Source organism: Stylophora pistillata, chromosome 4, assembly GCF_964205215.1.
Source record: "Stylophora pistillata chromosome 4, jaStyPist1.2, whole genome shotgun sequence".
Lineage (NCBI taxonomy): Eukaryota > Metazoa > Cnidaria > Anthozoa > Scleractinia > Pocilloporidae > Stylophora > Stylophora pistillata.
In genome coordinates, this window is record NC_142522.1 from 21,146,048 (window position 1) to 21,165,783 (window position 19,736).

The 19,736-nt window shown below is 40.0% G+C and overlaps 2 protein-coding genes and 1 long non-coding RNA gene across 6 annotated transcripts in view; 2 read left to right on the forward strand and 1 right to left on the reverse strand.

Moving 5' to 3' along the window:
• LOC111327252 (C3 and PZP-like alpha-2-macroglobulin domain-containing protein 8) overlaps positions 1–760 on the forward strand; it is a 44,882-nt gene extending 44,122 nt beyond the window's left edge. For all 3 annotated transcript variants that reach the window (XM_088757507.1, XM_088757509.1, XM_088757508.1), the window contains exon 37: positions 374–760. In XM_088757507.1, the coding sequence (XP_088613633.1) occupies positions 374–384 (11 nt within the window). In that variant the 3' untranslated portion in view covers positions 385–760. The remainder of the gene's footprint in view (positions 1–373) is intronic.
• LOC148732829 (uncharacterized) lies at positions 684–3,485 on the reverse strand. Its single transcript, XR_016000204.1, has 2 exons — positions 3,195–3,485; positions 684–2,836 (listed from the first exon to the last, which is right to left on the reverse strand). It is a non-coding gene; the product is annotated as an uncharacterized LOC148732829 (long non-coding RNA).
• Positions 3,486–4,603: 1,118 nt separating this feature from the next.
• Positions 4,604–19,736, forward strand: part of LOC148732830 (alpha-1-macroglobulin-like) — a 69,580-nt gene continuing 54,447 nt past the window's right edge. Inside the window, exons 1-6 of one of the 2 annotated variants that reach the window (XM_088757511.1) lie at positions 4,604–4,823; positions 10,658–10,847; positions 17,065–17,242; positions 18,398–18,435; positions 18,606–18,641; positions 19,458–19,509. In XM_088757511.1, the coding sequence (XP_088613637.1) occupies positions 4,759–4,823; positions 10,658–10,847; positions 17,065–17,242; positions 18,398–18,435; positions 18,606–18,641; positions 19,458–19,509 (559 nt within the window). In that variant the 5' untranslated portion in view covers positions 4,604–4,758. Of the gene's footprint in view, positions 4,824–10,657; positions 10,848–17,064; positions 17,243–18,397; positions 18,441–18,605; positions 18,642–19,457; positions 19,510–19,736 lie in introns of those variants that run through there. The other variant, XM_088757510.1, reaches the window with a different exon arrangement.

The window sequence follows — 19,736 nt, forward strand, 5'->3', positions numbered from 1 at the left end:
GCGTGCGCACACACTCGCACGCACGCACGCACGCACGCACACACACACACACACAACGACCCTGACTAATGTCAGGAACAAAGAAATATCAGGAACAAAGAATTAATTTTGTAGCTGTCTAGTTAACTTAGGTCGTCTTATTTCAACCATATTTCACTCATACAAATCTTCATGAACCAAAAGGTGATAAGAATTTGGACCCACCCAAATTAACAATATTACTTTGGCTGATTCATGCATTATAATTGATCAGACGTTCCACAGCTACCCACGATACGATTACAGTAGTTTTAGTGTTTTCAACTTAAGAACTGAATATTTAACCACATGACTGGTCCTCAAAGTATGTTATCTTTTATCTTTATTTCTGTAGACCAACCTTGAAATCAGATGATGTGGAAGTAACGTGATTCGAGACTGGTCTGGGACTTATTTAGAGTTCTTTGACATTGATTTGTAGTAGAAATATTGTCATGTTCTCTTAACAAATTAGTCTGAACCATTATACCCAATTATACCAATTTGCTTAAATCAGGGATTGTATTTTATTATCTAAGATGTTAAAGTTATCCCGAAAGTACCATGAGGTTTTGAATGATTTGAAAGAAAACTTTGTCGAGCATCAGAAAAAGTGTAGTTAGTGTAGTCGCAACGTAGAATCAGAGTTTCAGCCTTGGTTTGCAGCTTTTTTGGTTCGTTTTTGTGATATAGATGTTGGTGTAGTCGCAAAGTAGAATAAAAGTTTTAGCCTTGGTTTGCAGCTTTTTTGGTTTGTTTTTGCGATATAGATGATCCATAAAACTTGAATTTTCGGTTTCACAGTGAACTGTGAAACTGTGAATTATGACTGTTGTTAACTTTGGTCAGTAGCAAGTTTTTCAACGTATGTATTTCGGACACCCAACGCAATCACGTCTCAAACACTTTCAAACTCGTCGTTATTTGGCTTTTCATACAAATCTGAAAAAAAGGTATGAAACACTTTCTCGCCGTTTATTTTTACTCATCACAGATAACTGAACAATCTAGTTGTTACTTCCTGTTTGTTGCGTTTGTGTACTCTGAATTATTTTGCAAGACAAAGACTCTTAATAATGTTTTTACCAAGGGGAACTTTTCCGTTACATTGTGAAAACCATTCGAATTTGAATGTTAAATTCGCAACCATGAGAGTAATGTAATAGAGCTCAAAACCGCCTTCGTGGAGGAAACTAAGAAGAATGAATTGTTAAAACGTTGTCTCTTTGGAGGCTAAGACACCTTAAAAATGATGAAATGCCATAAGTGACGTTTAGTTCTCCAACATCGTCTTTTTGTTTGCCGTTTTTCTTTCCATGATGGGTCGAGTTGATCATTAATCTGTGTGGGAATGTGAAAATGATGGATGTTACTAAAACTGGTAACGGGGAACGGCAAACGGGGAACTGGTGTACAGCGGTAACCCACCTGAGAATTCAAAATGGCGGAGTAAACGATGTTTACAAACACTGATTTTATCGGTAGGTCGCCGCTTGCAGCGAAATTAGACGACTCGCTTTTATTTAACTATTGCCCAGGCGAAGCCACGAAGCCTAGTATTCCGAGACGAGAATTCGAAGTCAACGTTTCTACAATGGCTGCCACCATTTGTTCTGACGTCTCTCTTTGTTTTTCCTTCCTGAAATCTGCATCTTTTGGCAGAGTTTGGGTATGTTGGTTGTTTGCATTGCCCAACAGCATTTTTTGCAGATACGTAGCAAGGAGGTAATATCATAGATTAACAGAAATGAGCTAGGAAACGTAATAACCAGCCTAGCTATTAAAATTACTACATGCAGATACCTGCTTACCTTATCGAAAAATAACATCAGGAACATATCTTTGTATCGACCCATAAACTTCCATGTAAACAACAGAGAAATCAAACATTGACAGAACTTTTAATAACATTTAATTTAACAGGAAAACATGAGTTATGTCTTTAAGAATGTAGGTGTATGAATTCACATTCATGCTAATACTTACATTAATATTTACACTGCATTGATCATATTCAAGAGAAAGTGATTCCCATAATGGGCGTGAAAGTCATTCAGCTGTTTGCTCTACAACATTATTGATATTGCTAGGTTGTAACAGTGAAGATATTGGAGGTAAACTTCATTACCTTGCAGTACAATTGTTCTATGAATATGAGAATAAATGCCGTGAGCTTGTAGTTCTGAGTTGATTGTTCAAATGTTGTGCAGGAATTGTAAGATACTCACCTCTCCGAGGATTTGATTTCTATGCAACCTGCAATGTGTCGCAGACAAAAACTAAATTTATGAGGCACTCAACATTTCAAAGTAAAATCTTTCAATAAACCCTACCCTTACCGTCCCTGCTTTTTGCTCCGACGATCGCATCCGAAGAGCGCGTGCTCAAAACTAGTTTCCAGACCCTGTTAGTTCCCTTTACTCCGCCATTTTGAATTTTCATGCGGGTTACCGCTGTACACCCGTTCCCCGTTCCTCGTTTCCCGTTCCTCGTTTCCCGTTCCACGTTCTACATTACATGTTACCAGTTTTAGTAACATCCCTTTTGTTGTGGAGTCCCGAAAGGCTTCATAAATATCTAAAAAAGTAATATAAATATCTTCATAAATATCTAAAAAATGATGGGCCGAGGAGAACATGCAAAACGTTTTGTTCGTGACATCTTCAGCATCCTTTATAGTTGTGATGTACAATCCTACCTGTTTTTCTCTTTGCCCAATTTTCAAGGAAACAATTGATAGCTTTACTCTTGTGATATTCCACAGAAATAGTCAATAAGCTGGTTTGTCGGGATTACCAGATAATCGCGTGCAACCAAACTGAAGCAAGAGAATGTAAATTCATAATAATACAAACGGTATAATATATTCTCTTGACCAGTATAAATCTTCAGCTTTTTCTCGAGACGGGAGCTTGGAATGCCTGTGGCAAGTTCTGTTCTTCTTTTTCCGGTCAAAGGAGTCCTTGCGCTTTTGTGAGTTGCATTTTTCGTTACTCCACAGCTATTTCCGTCGCTTTTAAGGATTACATTTCAGTTATTAGTGGAATATGAAATTTTCATTTGAGCTCCAAAAGATCTACCTTGATCGGGATGGAACGGAAAAGGTAACAACTTATTGCGGACTTCGGCACGAAGTCATGAATTGGAAATAAAAGGTTTTCGTCAAAATTTTTTACCTTTCGGAATATCTACGATCATTTTCACATTCCCCCACGGATCGAAGATCGCATTCCTTGTCCTTTCGTGGAAAGAAAAACGGTCTGCAAACCCACAACTTGAAGAGAAATTTAGAAGCTTTTACGGCTCTGAATCTCATAGACAACAAAGATCGAGGTCGCGCCAAACAACATGCCCCTTGAGCGACCTGGTCCTGGCTCGGCCGATCTCAGCATTCATTTAGACGTAGTAACCGCTAAGCGTTAAGAACATCTTCGTTCATGAACTTGCTTTGGTTCCGAAGGATTTTACGTCAGTTAAGAACGGGTTAAATTACAAAGATAAGTTTAATGAATGTCAACTTTTACTTTGTTGAAAAATAACAAATTTAGTTGATCTTTTCTAACTGATCCACACAACTTGAATTCGGCGAGCAATAATAACATTTGAATATTTTATTACAGAATACAGGGAGAGAAAGTATAGAAAAGTTATCATTGTCTAAAATAATAGAACAAGAATCTTACTTCAGGTTTGCACAGTGTTGCACCTAATTAAACTTACTGTAGTAAGTACGTGACTAGAATTTCCTCGAATTTCAGAAACTGCGTGCAACATGAGGAATTTTGTCGGTTCAAAACAGAACGTTAAGTAGTAAGACATGAAACAATATTTCCCTGTAACCTTTTATTCTTTCCAGTAAGTGCGTGCCGTGAAAATGAAAGACGATATCGTTCAATGGCGATTGTTTTGTCGTGGTGCATTATTGAAACGCGTTTTGGGCAATGAGCTTAAGACAAATCATAGTCCAACGGTACCAGACAAATTAATCAGTTTTGCGGTTTTTAAGATCTTGTCGGGGATTTTTTAGCAGAGATGGGTTTTGGGGTGAAGTTACAGATATATAAATCGTCAATACTTAAGTCTTGAAGTGGAGCCAGCTTGAGAAAAAAATTTTGGATACCTCAAGTAACCTTGAATATGGATTAGCCAAAATCTGCTCCAAACATAGCATTATGAGATGGGAAAAAGGGAGGAAACATGAGGATTGTTAAAATTTTCAGCTTAAGGACGTTTTCTTATTCCAAGTTGGGAATGGCAGCACCAAAAAGCACAGAGTTACTTATATACCAAAATCTTAGTCACGAACGCTTTAGTCCTAGTCCATCACTAATATAGACGCACTCAGGGAGATTTCACTTTTCAGCTGAAAATCGTCTTCAGTACAAATCTCTTTAGATTTTCTTGCGTCCGGGTATCTCACTATTTATTCTATGTTTATTTCAAAAGGGTTTGAAATTCCAGAAAAATCAGTACAATTATTTTCGGGTTGAATTACAAATTTCATCACCTGTGACGAAAAGCTAGTGAATGGAAGTATTATATTTCGTATCTAGTGTCATGATCTCTTTAGGTCTTCCCTTTATCATCTTAACTCGTTCAACGGAAGCCGTGGGTGCGAAAGTTCTTAACTTCAATTCTGCGCAAACGTTTAAACTTCCTCCATAGTAATATAAGAAACCAGATCTCTGGGTCATTCACACGTAAAGACATCTTTGCTTATTAGACGCGAGCAAGATAAAGATGAAGGCAACAGTTGCGCTGGTCTTTGCCGCAGTTTTAGTTCAATCCGGGAGTCTTGTTGAAAGGTAAGCCTAAACGTGGTAGTTTCGAAAACAAAGACCCAAGGTCCCTTTCCCCCCCCCCCCCCCCCCCGAAAACGGAGACTCAATAAAAACACAACTTCTTCAGTTCTCTTGATTTTGTAGTCTGTTATTTTGTATCAACTAGCAGAAAAGAGTGCGCCCGGAAATTGTGGCTCGGTAGATACGTTGCGTGCCAGTTTAAGCGCAGTTGGTTAAGATAACTAATTACAAGATAACAGACTACAAATCAAGAGAACTGAATAAGTCGTGTTTTTTTATTATTATTGTGGCCTTAGTGTCTGAAAGTCTTACAATTTTGCCTTTTGAGCTTACGCACACAAGGCATCGAAATAAATTACGCACGTCCTTGTGGTTTCCGGTTTCTGTGAATGATTGTATTGGGTCTTCATTTTCGTAACGGGTCTTCGTTTTCGTAATGGGTCTTCGTTTTCGTAAGGGTTTTAAACCGTCACGCAACGCATCTACCGAGCCGCAATTTCCGGACGCACTCTTTTCTGTTAGTTTTTATAACAGACCTCAAAATCAAGAGAACCGCAAAAGTTGTGTTTCTTTTAGGTCTTTGTTATTGTAATAGCTCTTCGTTTTCGTAGGTATCTTAGGTCTTCGTTTTCGGGGCCTTCGTTTTCGCAACTACCGCCTAAACATGCACTGTTTTCTTGCTTTCGGGCAATTTCTGGAGAATATTTCTTTAAGAGCGATGTTATCTTGAAAATTACATACATACATACATACATACATAAATACATACATACATACATAAATACATACATACTTAATTTGTCACGTAGGTCGATAAAAGGCAGCTAAAAAGCTGATGTGGACCTACAAACTAAAGTGTGTCTACAAAAGTTAAATAATAATAATAATAATAACAAACTTGTGAATTTATGGTAAGTCAGAAAAGATGTAATACCTGGTAAGATAATTTACAGTTAATTGACTGTGGTGTTGAAAATAAATAAAATAAATAAAAATAGTAAAATAACATTAATATGTGTAATTTACAAAGTCTTTATTTATATTTATTCCCTGTAAACCATTAATTAACAATTGGTTCATACGTCAGCGTGCGTTCATCGAGATAGGAAGCACGCGAAAAGTTTGGAGAGCACGAAAGATGCGTAAGAGTTGCTCAAGGCGTAGCCGAGAGCAACTCTAGCTTCTTGAGTGCTCTCCAAACTTCCCAAGTGTTTCATATCTCGATGAACGTACAGCTGATGTATGAACCAATTGTTTTATAACATTTTCAACGCTGTAGTTTATGTATAAAGGGCAGAAATTCCCACTCCTACGCTTCAATCTGTTGTTTATTTTGTTTCGGAAAAGAATTTCGTCATCCTTCAATGATCTTGTCTCAGATTGGTCAAAAACTGACAGGTGCATTCATGCGTGGAAATGAAGATATCCCTCGGTCACACTTGGACTTGCGCTAGGATCATGCTTGCTTGGTCAATTTTTGTTTATCTAGCAAATTCCTAGCTTGTTAAAAATGTGAGTGACCAAACTTGACAGCGCTTGCTTGCTTACTTAAAAGGCGGAGCTGCTTAAACTTCAAAAGGACCGCAGCTTAACCCAAGAGCACTACGGAGTGCTCTTGAGCTGAGCTAGATAAACAATTGACCAATCAGGTGAAGCATTGTTTAACATCTCGATCTTTCCCAGACTTTTTGGCGCATAAGCAAGTTCTGTGTTGAGCGTCGTTAAATGTGTCAAGAATTGTGCCAAGAATATGCCAAATTGTGGTCGAGGGAGAGCCCAAGGTCGCTCTTGATAGCGTTCAAGATGAACGTTGAAAATGGTAACCATTAACGAAAAACTGTTTGAAAAAATACCACGTGCCAACCTGGTGTTTGAATGAACAAGTGTTGGCGTCTTCTTCGTCTTAAAGCCTTTTTTCTTCTCTCGCGTTCGCGGAAAGTGCGAAGAAAGGTAAACAAAAACAGGAGCATTGAGAATCGGTCCATATCGAACCGCGACAAAAATAAGCAGGCTGTTGTTCTTTCAATGTGACCAGATCCCGCTTGCTCCAGTCTCTAACACCTGCTCAGGTTTGCTTGTCTGACGTCACAAGCAAGCATGCTTCAGCGTCAGGATTTCAAGCGCGAGTGTGACCGAAGGGTTAGAGTTCCGAAACGAGATGAAACCGTTGATTGTTTTGTTTTCCCTTTCTCTGGACTCTTTCTCGGGAGTTAAAAAATTCATTCCCAAAGAAAAAGTAGACAGATTTTCATCGGCTTGTTCGCTTGTTGCCATGTCAAGTTTAACTTTTTTGCGGAAGTTTTTCCCGTTTTTTAATGAAAAATACCGAAGTCTCTCGTGAGAAAAAAATTATTTCGCGAGGTATTTGTTTGCTGACGTCACCAGCGTGCACAATGGAAAATTGAAGCACGCTCGCGCTATTTGATTGCACGAATTTACGAGTCATGTTATAAATGTTATTTTATCTAAAATGTCGGATCTTGCTTTAAGAGCAGATTTCAAAGAAACAGTGTTCGGTTTGCATGGGTAAGTTGTTCCATAGAATAGACGCGTGGTGAGAGAAGGAAGATCGACGGAAGTCACTTTTAGGGCGTTGCGCATATAGTTTCAGACTGTCCCTTAGATTTCTCAATGGAGAGTGTTTAATAAATAGAGAGCTTATGTATGTTTGTGCCAAGACCACGATAACAGTCTATTAAAGGTCATAGATAAGAGGTGGATAAATGGTATACCTGTAAAACGTTGAATTTGGTGCCCTCTTAAATTGATTACTAGACATACCTATGGGCGGCCGTCACCACCAAAAATACAAGGATGTCAAATAGATCAGTAAATACAAAGATGGTTTAAGGATCAGCTGCAGGATAGCAAAGCTAATAAAGGAATGGCATGGCCAAATTATAGACAGTCTAGGTTTCCTTCATGAAACAGAACACCCTAAACATAAATAGTTTAGCCAAATGATAAACGGTCTAGTTGCCCATGTCGAGTTGGAACACGAAATTGTGAAATGGACCAGCTAATTGCGAATAGTCTAGCACTCATTCGCAATACAGTACGCAAACGGTGTAGCTTTGCGTCAAATGACTCAGCGCAATACGGAGTAGCACACAGGCAGCCTAAGCTCACTACTAGAAAAGCGGACGTGACTCTTACCGTGTTGCGCAACGTTTTATATTTTTAAAGGTTTGTATGGGATGTTATCAGTTTGCCTTAAAAGAGAAAAAAAAATTATCTTGTTTTGAAATAAAATGGACTTACCTTATTGCCTTGTTGTTTTCTTTGTTGATTCCTAGCGTCTCAGGCCATTTTGAAGCGCTTTCGGTGAGTTAGCGCTGTGTTGGTGTTCAACTGCTAAAAGAAAGACTGAAAACGACATTTTTTTCCCAGGGTTAGTGTAAAATTTGATTTCAGATCTGAAAGCTTTAAAAGAAAATTTAGTTTAATTCCACTTGTCTACAATTTGATGATTGAATGCTCTGAAAAGTATTGGAAATTTTTTCCCAAAACGGCTCTTGAACAGAGAAATAAAGAAACCTGGATTAAAATATAACCCTGGGTTAGTGCTAATCGGCCTTCGAACAACTGCGCCCAGATTTTTAAATGCGAGAACGCGCGTGGAAATTGCTAAACTCACGAAAGCTATTGCATGAAAACAAGTCCGGTGACCCCTCCTTTTTATTAATTCAATATGATAATAACGTCCAAAGGAATCATCAGAAAAGAAACTAGAAAATTCTACGGAAGGAAATTTGCGATGTGTGAAAATTGCCTTTTTTCTAGATTTTCTGAAATTCCGCTCCGTAGAATTTTTTAAAATCTTTTTGCATTTTCCTTTTCAAGTGCCAAAAGCAATCACTGAAAAAAATCACGGGGTCACCGGGTTATTTTTCGAATTATTTAAGCCACAAGCTAAAAAATGCGTCTGAATAAGCCTATGAAAGCGTTGCCATAGAAACTGCTAGTGACGAAATTACACCTATTTTTGGATAACCAATGATTATCTAATTCAACCCCGTCAAATTGTTCAACTGGCCTTGGTCAGTCTTTCTGTTGATTGTATTCTTTCAAAGTTACAAACCATCAAAAAGATTAAAACCGGTACGAGCCACCTTAATATACAAATTATGCAATGATTTTAAACTTTGCCTTTCAGATTATTGGTACATCAACAGATATTATTGGCTGCTTATTTACCTTTTATGAACTCCATACCTCTTCGTAAACTGAAGACGATTTTACAAAAGGTTTTTTTTTTTTTTTTAATGATATCAAGCTAAGATACACTGTAAAAACTCTTAAAGTGTCTATTAAGTGCAAATTTTGGGTCACTCAAGGGTTCAGTTAAAAGTTCATTTAGAAAACACAAGATGAGCAACCTGAGTTGCTCTCAATACAGGTTTAGTTGTATATCTCCTCTTCTGTAAAAGCACCAAAATGCTTCTCAATCTTCGATCAATTTCTACTGCTACTTTCTACTCTTTCTACATGCCGCGCGCGAGCAGAATATAATCAGGGTTATGGGGTCACGAATTTGATCGGCGATATTTAAATCTACTATTGTTGTGTTGAAAACAATTCACAACGGGTGTTAACTGTCTCGGCTCCCTCTAAATTTTTTCGAAGATCGGTTTGATCTGTCGGAAACGCATATCTCCTTTCGAATCAGCTGATATCCCCACACTTTCGCGTTTTATTCGAAGTCGAACCTCGTTATCAGGTCGAGTCGATAATGTTCACTCATTGTTTACGCCATATTTGGAATTTACTCATGCTCCATCTTGTGTGAGTTTCCTCCTAGGGTTCGTCTGTTTGCCAAAAATAGGTGGTTTCGTGCACAAAAAGAGTACTATTATGTTTTGAATGGATCATAGAAAATTTTCAGGAATTTTTAAGAATGACTACAACGAATTTTTAACCAGATGTAGTAATGCAAGTTTACTTTCTCCTCGATATTTTATTCTTTTATTCAGCCTGTAATTGAGATGTATCCCATTTCCTTTACTTTACACAGAAAGAAAAGTAATAGAAACACGAGATGGCTGTATGCAGGCTATTTTTTAAATTTCGAATTTTTATGTGCTTCTTCTCAATTATTGATGTGCATTAATTGTTCTTTTTTCCAATCGATTCATGATTATGATTTTTGGGTGAAAGGCCGTTGTATAGTTCATTTCAGTAAGATCTCGAAGTCTTAAAAAAATTACGTTTCCCATTAAACTGAAATGCCTGTGGCTGAATTTCTTAAAACCTTTAATGGTATATTTATGATTTGGTAATCAACCTATTTCTCCAAATTTAAATGGGAGATAAGAGAAGATTTTCAAAAGGAAAGCCGTTTAGAGTTCAGTTAAATGATCTAAATGGATCAAACTGAAATTAGTGAAGACTGCGATTGTTCTAGTACATGTGTAATATGTAATTTATTTTGTCTATTTTCCAGAGGAGGTAAAACTGGAACCTTAATTAGGTCTTTTGTCAATTGTTCTTCTAAGGCATAGCATTCTCTTGTATTGGCACTCAGCTAACTCACAGAAAAAAAAACTTGATAGGTGTAGTTCTTCTCCAGAAAAGAAAAGAATCAAAACGTATACTTTTTCGGTGGTGATCAGGCTTTCATTGAAACCCTTGGATGATAGTGAATAATGTTCCACTTAAACCTTTGAAAAGTTGTGTTTATCTGTAAGGTTTCACTCCTGTCTTTCCCTTTGAAGATATTACCACTTGTGAAGTCTCAAACATCCTAAATGTGCAACATATCGAGCTCTTCAATCTTTCCTGATTAATCATTCTCACTTTTGACTGTTTTGTTTTTTCATTGTTCTCTTTCTATGCAGTGGCTACCTTATAACATGCCCTAGACTTTTCCGTGCTGGCAGCACCCAAGAATTATCAGTCAGTCTCATTAATGTGCATGAAACATGGACCATCAATACTTCACTGACCCACAGCTCAGGAGGGGGTTATGCTATAGCTAGTGATGGAGCACAGTTCACCAGTGACTCAGAAGGAACCCTTAAACTCAAAGTAAGTGTATCAACATCCTCGGAAACCCAGGGGCTGTGAGTCGATTTCAAGTTAAGGGCAGAAGAGCCCCTGGGGACATTGTCTTACAAGACTAGTTCCAAACGGTCGCAGTCGTTCTGTCATCTGATTGGTGCCAGAAAATCTTTGTGTTTTTCTGCCCAATCAGAGTGAAGCGTGCTTTAGAGTCCTTTCGTGTGTTTTAACACGCACATCTACAAGAAGCTCAGTTGCTCGCTTTGGTTGTTTGGGCCGTACGACGGAGCCTTGTTCGATTTGATTTGTATTCTATTGTGGCAGCGGTGCGATCATTCTACGATGCATACTTAAGTAAAATAGCCGTGGACGATTCATGGGAGGATGGCCTAGCTGCAGTTTGTTATCAGCTTGAAACGATTCGTAGTATTCGTTAAATTAGTGTTCACATAATAAATCTGGCTGTCATGGGGTTCCAAATGTAAAGTTGTTGGATTTATTAGACCTTTATGGTCTTGTCATTTCTTCGTAAATAATAGGCAAAGCTGAATTGAGTAATCAGAGCTCCTGGCCAGATTAAAAACCGGTTGTCTGTCTTTGAGTCGAAGAGCAGGGAGAAGTGGCAGTATTCACAGGCTAGTTGGGGCCCAGAACAAGGATATCGGCACTGCCTCATATATCTATGTAACGACAAAATATTTCCACCATAATAAAACTTGATACAAAGCTAATTTTTTCCTAAAATCGGAAAATTTGAGATACTTTGTTGCCATGTGAATGGCCAAGCGAATTGTTTACGAATAAGTGTGTTGCCACATCTCCAAGGGATAAATATTAAATTGCTCTACCTAGTGATGGTATGCCAATCCCACAATTTAAGGTAATAAAGAAGGAAGCAATGAAAAAAGCGATTTTAATTATTTACTTGAACAGTGTATCAACCAACTCTTTCTCTTTCATGCAGCCATAAGAGCATACAAATCAACTTGTCTGTCCGCATCGATGGCACTTGATGAATTACACGCCCGACTTGCGAGATGGTTCACTAAAAAAAGACTGTCCCCTAGTCTCCTGTGAGTACGTTCGATTACTTCTTGCTGAGTGTCGTGAAGATGTCGACGGGCCTGTGAGATAATGCCAGGAATTCTGTCGAAAAAATCGCCAATGTAGGCAGCGTCCATTATGGTGTCGCCTTTACAACGCGAAATAGGTTCGTGACGAGCGCGTCGGTCTCGTTCCGAAGATTTTCGGAAAAGCCCAGAAAATCGATATTTTCAACCTATATATAAGAGGCTGTACTTTCAAGTGACACATATATATATGTCGAACTTTTCAACCTGTATTTGTCTCAACGTAAGCTACATATAAGCAATATTCAACCCATTTATTACACAGTACAACATATATTTAGTGATACAACCTATATTTTAGTTTTCAACATTTTGGTCACGCTTGGCGTTCCATAAAAAGTTTCAGTTACAGCAAGTTATACAAAAAATCTACACTGGTAGAAAGATTTAAGCTTACATCTCGTTTAACGTTTAAAGCGACATATCAATGCCTGAAACCATTCTGTTTTATACGAACCTAACAAACTTTTAAACATGTTCTCTTGTGATACCTGCGAAAGTATTCATTATAATTACCGGTAAGATTTTCGCGGACAATCTGATCGATTTCTCTTACATTGTGTGCTGAGACTAAAACTTTTTACCACGGGCAAAGCTTTGTCGCACGGCTCAAACAAACATAGCGAGCAACTGAGCTTCTTGAATATGATGTCCCTATTAAAACACACGAAAGGACTCCAAAGCACACTTCAAACTGATTGGGCAGAAAAAAACAAAGATTTTCTGGCACCAATCAGATGCCAGAACGACTGCGACCGTTTGGAACTAGTCTTGTACGACAATGTCCCCAGGGGCTCTTCTGCCCTTAACTTGAAATCGACTCACAGCCCCTGGGTCTCCGAGGATGGTGTATCAGAGGTTCAAAATATTCTTGAATGAGACATTTTTTTTTCTCAAATCAGAATAACTCTTACTAGTAAATGTTTAAAGGGGGTAGAATGTATCTTTTACTACACTTTGAACTTGGTAGAAAAAATCATCCAAATTTACTCTTAACCAGGTTTAGCAATTTGTGTGGAAAGTTTTAATCTATGTTAAGGGGGCTCCTATATAATATGCATGCAATAGAAAAGTTAAACACATGCAGCGCACTGTTCTCCATACATTTCTTTCGCATTTCATGACAGATTTAGAATTGATAATATAATTCTAACATTGCTCACATAGTAGGCAGTCGTCGGACCATGTCCATGACTAGCGCAATTGTTACAAACACTTTCTCTCGTGGCTAAAAAGCCCAATTCTAGAACGGCAGCCACGGCCGCATCCACTGCACACGAAGACACATGCCACTGGAACACACGTTGCTTTGTCCATTGCTGCTCTTTTCTTAGCTCTTCTATCATCGGCTTCAGCTTTCAGCCTTTCCTCTCTCGCCTGGAGTGCCAGACTGCACACAGACCTCCAATCACTCCGATCTGCAGCATGTAGCTCCCAGTTATCTGTTGTCAGGCCAGTGGCGAGCATATCTCTCTTGCATAAGTCCTTGAAATGCAGCTTAGGTCTGCCAATAGGCCTCGAACCGGATTCCAACTCGCCATACAGCAGATCCTTAGGGATTCGCCCATCCTCCATCCGGTACACATGACCGAGCCACCTCAATCTGTGCTGTCTTATCAGGGTGAACATCGAGGGGATATTGGTTCTTGCAAGTACCTCATTGTTAGAGACCTTATCTGTCCACGAGATGGAGAGGATGCGACAAAGACATCTCATATGGAAGATGTTCAAGCGCTTCTCCTGACTAGCGTAGGTAGTCCAAGACTCGCTACCAAACAATAAGGTGTTCACGATGCAGGCGCGATACACAGCAACTTTAGTTTTGGTAGTTAACTTCTTGTTCTCCCAGACACGGGCTGACAGCTTAGCCATGTTGGTTGCGGCCTTGCCAATTCTCTTTCCAATCTCCACTTCAAGGCAGTTGTTGTTTGAGGTGGTGGAGCCGAGATAGGTAAACTGTGCGACAGCTTCCAAGATGTAATCTTTGATCGTTACGGCAGGCGTGGCTGCATTGTCCTGACACGTGACTTTCGTCTTCTTTAGGCTGATTGTAAGTCTGAAGGCCTCACATGCGTCAGAAAACTGATTGAGGAGGAGTTGGAGTTTCCCAGCGCTGTGAGCAACGAGGGCAACATCATCGGCAAAGATAAGGTCACGGATGGCTACCTTGGGCACTTTGGTCTTGGCTCTAAGGCGTGCAGGGTTGAAGAGTTTACCCTCAGAACGAGATCGTATCAGGATGCCTTCTTCAGCGGACTTGAAAGCATGAATCGGTAAAACTGAAAAGAAGATGTTGAAGAGAGTTGGGGATAGCACACATCCTTGTTTTACGCCGCTGTGTATATCGAATGCCTCATACCTGTTTCCGTCATATTGCACTGTACCCCGAGACCCATCACGGAACGATTTGATGAAGCTCAGGAGTTTAGGAGGACAGCCAATTAAGGGCAGAATCATGAAAAGGCCGTCTCTACTAACAAGGTCAAACGCCTTTGTCAAGTCGATGAATGCAATGTAGAGTGGCTGTTGTTGCTCTTTGCACTTCTCCTGGAGTTGTCTCAAAGAGAAAATCATGTCCACAGTCGACCGATTAGAGCGGAAACCACACTGGGATTCAGGGTACTCCGTTTCAGCGATCTTTTGAAGGCGGCATAATGCTACTCGGGCAAACAGCTTTCCAGCAATGCACAGAAGTGAGATGCCACGGTAATTGTTGCGATCACTGCGGTCTCCCTTGTTCTTGTATAAGGTTGAGATAATAGAATCCCTCATCTCCTGGGAAACGTATCCCTCTTCCCAGCATTTGCAGAGTAGCTGGTGGAGATTGTCGAGCAATTGGTTTCCACTGCATTTGAAGACTTCAGCCGGGATACCGTCAAGCCCAGGGGCCTTTCCAGACGATATGTGACTGATTGCCTTTGAGAGATCTTCCTTGGTGGGGGGGCTCATCTAGTTCAAACATGATGGGAAGCCTTTCAATGCAGTCAAGGACAGAGGGTAAGACAGAGCTCGATCTACCATAGAGCTCGCTATAGTATTTCACCAAGCACTCAATCAGTCTTGATTTATCAGTAATGATTTCACCGGGTGATGAGTGGTGAGGACTTGGACTGTGAAGGTCCAATCGCCTTCTTGATACCCTCAAACATGCCCCTAGAATTTCCAGTGTCAGCAGCTGACTGGATTTCAGCACAGAGATTCATCCAAAAGTTGATAGCACAGATCTTACGTTTTTCATTCGCACGACGCCTGGCCTCCCGAGGTGCTTCCAACGAGCTAGGTAATGGATTACGCTGGTAGTTCTGCAGGGCATTCCTCTTTGCTTCGATGAGCGGCTGAAGAGTCGCGATGTTTGCATTGAACCAATCCTGGCTTTTGCGTACATTCTTGCCAAAGGCCTTTAATGCTGCAGCAAGGGTGGTGTCCTTGATATGGTTCCAGTGGTCCTCTGTGTTAAGTTCCAGGCAGTCTCCGGGTTTGGAGCTCAGGATGTCGTTGAGTATAGAGACATTTTAAGGGATGGCGGTGGCAGAAGCATTAATGCGAAGTGTAGCAGATTGTTTGACACGATGGAACTTCTTTGGACGTAACTGGATCTTCGTGCAGACAAAGGAGTGATCAATGTCACAATCAGCATTGTGGTATGCCCTTGTAGTACGAATGTTATTAAGGTGTTCCCGTCTTGAGATGATGAGGTCGAGTTGGTGCCAGTTTTTAGATCGGGGGTGCATCCACGAGAACCTATGGTGCAGCTTCACACCAAAGAATGTGTTTGTAATACAGAGGTGATGATAGGTGCAAAGCTCCAGAAGGCGTTGAACATTTCCATTGCATTTGCCAACACCAAAGTGACCAAGACAATCAGGCCAGGAGCCTTGATCGTTGCCCACTCTAGCGTTGAAGTCGCCGAGTAGAATCAGCACTTCGTTGTTTGAGATGTTTGACAGCATCATCCAATTGGCTGTAAAAGGTATCCTTGGCATCGGTACTCGAAGTCAGGGTTGGAGTGTACACAGAAAGCAAATTGGTGGGACCTAGATCGGTATTGAGTTTTATGTGCATGATGCGCTCAGACTTGGTTGAGCCCGGCTCCACCATCTGTACTAGCTTGTTGCTGACAGCACAACCAACTCCATGTACTCTAGGCTCATCTTCATCTCTACCCTGCCAGAAAAATGAGTATTCATTTTCCGTTAGGCTTCCGCAACCAGCTATGCGCGTTTCCTGTAAAGCAGCGATATCAACTTTGAGCCTAACCAATTCTCTGCTGATGACAGTTGTTTTGCGTGCCCCATCAATGTCGCGTATGTCCTTGGTAAGTCCGGTCAGCATCGTTCGGACGTTCCAACTCCCAAGTGTAAGACCTGGTCTTTTACTAATAGATCCTTGATTCTTAGGCGAATAAGTCGCAGCCCACTTGTCAGACTGTTTCCAGACTTAAGTCCTGCTCGCCCCAGCAAGACAGGCGGGCAGTGGCGGGAAAGCACCTTATTGACTGGGGGCTGCCCAGTTTAAGCGGGCGGTAGCTATCCAATGGGGCTAATAAGCCCCTCCCACTGTCAGGAATGACCCCTGGCGTCTGTCTCTACGCCAATCAAGCCATGACTTAGAACCGGTAACTGTCACTCCCTGGTTTTTTTCCATGCCAGGCGAAGCCGTAGGGCATGCTGAAGTTGCCTCTCTATGCGCTTGCCTGGGCGGTTGATATGGAGATACTGGTTTGCCCAAGTCCCAGAATCCCCCTCTCGGTCTTGCTGGTAGAGTCCGAAGGAAGGGCAGGGCCGGTACGTTCGGGAACAGGTCGACTGCAGGAGTGGCCAGAAAATGATATAGCGTCAAAACTGCCTTACGGGGCTCCACTCCGGTTTTTCTGTCGGGGTTTGCTCCCTTAGCCTTTAGCTATCCCTAGTCACCACAAGGCAGTGGGACCGTAACTCTGGTTAGGGGAGGCTAAGGGTGTGCTAACACTTGCCCAAGGTGTCTACCCAGGCTAGTGGAGGGAAGGAAGCGCCTTATGTTTCCTTTTCTAGACCGGCTCCAAGCAAGGTCTAGCCACTACCCACAAGTCACATATGTCATGTGTTTATTACCTGAATTTGTTTGTTTCCTTCAAGATACCAAGAAATTTGAAAACCAATAAGAGGAACAGCTTTCAAGCAAAGTTGAACGTCTTTGGAACAACAGTTCATGGAAGGTCTGTCTTTCAGCACAGGGAAACAATAACCATTAAAATTCCAAAGATTTCTGTCTTCATTCAAACAGACAAACCAATCTACAAACCAGGCCAGACAGGTAATTTTACCTAATATCTATTAAGATATTTATCTCTGCGTGGAGAAACTGTGAGATAGACAGGGCTCGAAACTAACTTTTCAACTTACTAGCCAAGTGACTAGTGACATCTTAGATGTTTTTAGATGTTACGAAATTTTCAGTCCGTTTACTAGCCAAACTGGCTGGTGGAAATTCAAAACCACTAGCCAAAACTGAATTTTTATTAGTCTGCGCCAGCAGGTTGTCCTGCGGTGTTTGTTTAGTTTTACGCGCGCGCTCATACGAGTGACGCCTGACTGTTTTCTCTCAATTGTGTATCTTCCATCTTGTTTCGCCGTGTATAAATAAAGCGTATTCGTTGTGTAGTTCGCGTTACTTACTGGCGCTGTGGCTAGTGGGCTACCGCTAGTGTCAAGCCCTCATAGAACCATGTCTTTTATCAAAAGGGCCTTTACCCCTTAACCCCTTCAAGTAATTAACTTGCAACTTCTCCCTCAGTGATTCAAATATGTTATATAGCAAACAGGTAAAGAGAGAGTAGACGAGCTTATCAGAAAGAGAGTGTTCTGTTGTCATTACACCAACTTCTCTCGCCCACTTTAAATTTATGGCATTCAGTGGGGAGAAATACTAATTGGATCTTGGGAATTGAAAGGTTAGGTTACTTTATTAGGTTATCTACAGCTATTGCTACAAGAATAAGATAAAAGGATGTTTCTTTTCTTAAGGTCAAAGAGCTATTTTTGATTTCTGTTAATGACTTCTAAATTCTATTTGGAATAATAAATAAATGAGACTTCTGGGCCTATGGATGATAAACAAGGGTAAGTAAAAGAAAACTTGATATTATCAACTGAGTTGATAATACATCATTCAATTTAAAGCTTCAACCCTCCTTCCCTGCACCCCTTGGAAAAGCCCCATAAATATCTAAACTAATTAAGGTTGGTTCATTCCAATTCCCTTCCCCTTGGGGCCAAAACTGTGTTTCAGTACCCCAACAAAAATTTAATGACAGATTTTAATGTCAATTCTTTTGTAAAAGAAAAGATTAGCAACAGTGACTTTCTTGTAGACTTTTCCTTCTGAGCCATCTGCTAGCAAAAGTAAACTTTTTGCAAGATGCTTCCAGTTTTCATTAATGAAACTTTATTTGCCTTTTGTTTCTTTAAGTGAATATGCGTATTGTTGGTGTGGATGAAAACCTTAAGGACAGGTCAGCTCTGACTAATTTAAATTGGTCTTTTTTTGACTTTTTTGGTAAATTCTGTTGCAAAATGCTATGGTAGCAGAACACTTCTTTTGAATAGTTGACTGATTACACAGCAGTGTAGCAGAACATATGTATCTTGCATAGAATTGTTATTTTATATCCTCATGTGCTATTTCTCTGCAGGTCAAAAGAGTTTCCATCACCGTAAGTAAAATTATGTGGCATTCAATAGTTTATAGTCAATAACTATATTCTTGTTATTGGAAGATTCCATCGTATAAATGCCCTTGGAAATGTCATCTTCTTTTGTTGTAATGAAAATGAAGTACTGTAAACACTGGCATATTAGCTGCACCTTTTCCCCTGAAATTTTTGCAGCAAATCAGGCCAGGAGTGGGGCTTATCTTGGAGAACATCTGGATGATGGTTATAATTTAAAACACTTTCTTGTTGTTTAGTGGCATTAAAACCTTTTAATTGGTTAAAGGTTGCTTAGCTTCTTCAGGCAGGTAAACACTACTTAATAAGGAACATTGCCATGCACCGTCACGAAAATTATGCTTTAAAAGCTTCTTGTGTTCAGTACCTTTTCTACGGATCAAATGCCTGGTTACTAAGATATGAATGAGCTAATGAACAAACAAAAGCTTTCCTGTTGTTTTATGTGAAAACCTGTTAAAATCTGACCAAAATACTATATGAACAATACCAGAGTAAGATCAAACGTTAATGTAATTATAGATGACTTTGATACTATTACAGCTAAAACTATATTTAAGGATTCAAAGTATTTTCCAATTTCAATGTGACTGGTAGTGACTTTGCACTCGTGTTCATTCACTGAAGTAACCAAAGTGAAGCATTTTTTCAAGACTCCACCTGTAATTTCTTTTCAAAAGCTCTTTATCCGAAATTGGATAAAGAATGGCCAAACTTGAGGTACAGCTTACCTATCTCTGAACATAGCATACACGTTGCTTTCTACAACACTCAGTTGCTGGGTGTTGATAATTTTTTTAGAGTCCTGGTAAAGTACGCACAATGCAATGGGACAATGTGGATTTTGTTAGTGGTGAGTCAGTCATTGAGTGCTTTTTCTGTCTTTTATACAGAATAATCATAGTTCCATGTATAAGCCAAACTTACTTAAAAAGCATAGATACATGGCATGAGGACCATTTCCTTATCACTCATGTAGGCTTTTTGTTCATGCATGAAGTGTTACAGATAAGACTTCAGTTTCTTCTATTCCTTAAAAATGAAAACATTAATGCAATGCCCTATTTTATTCATACCATA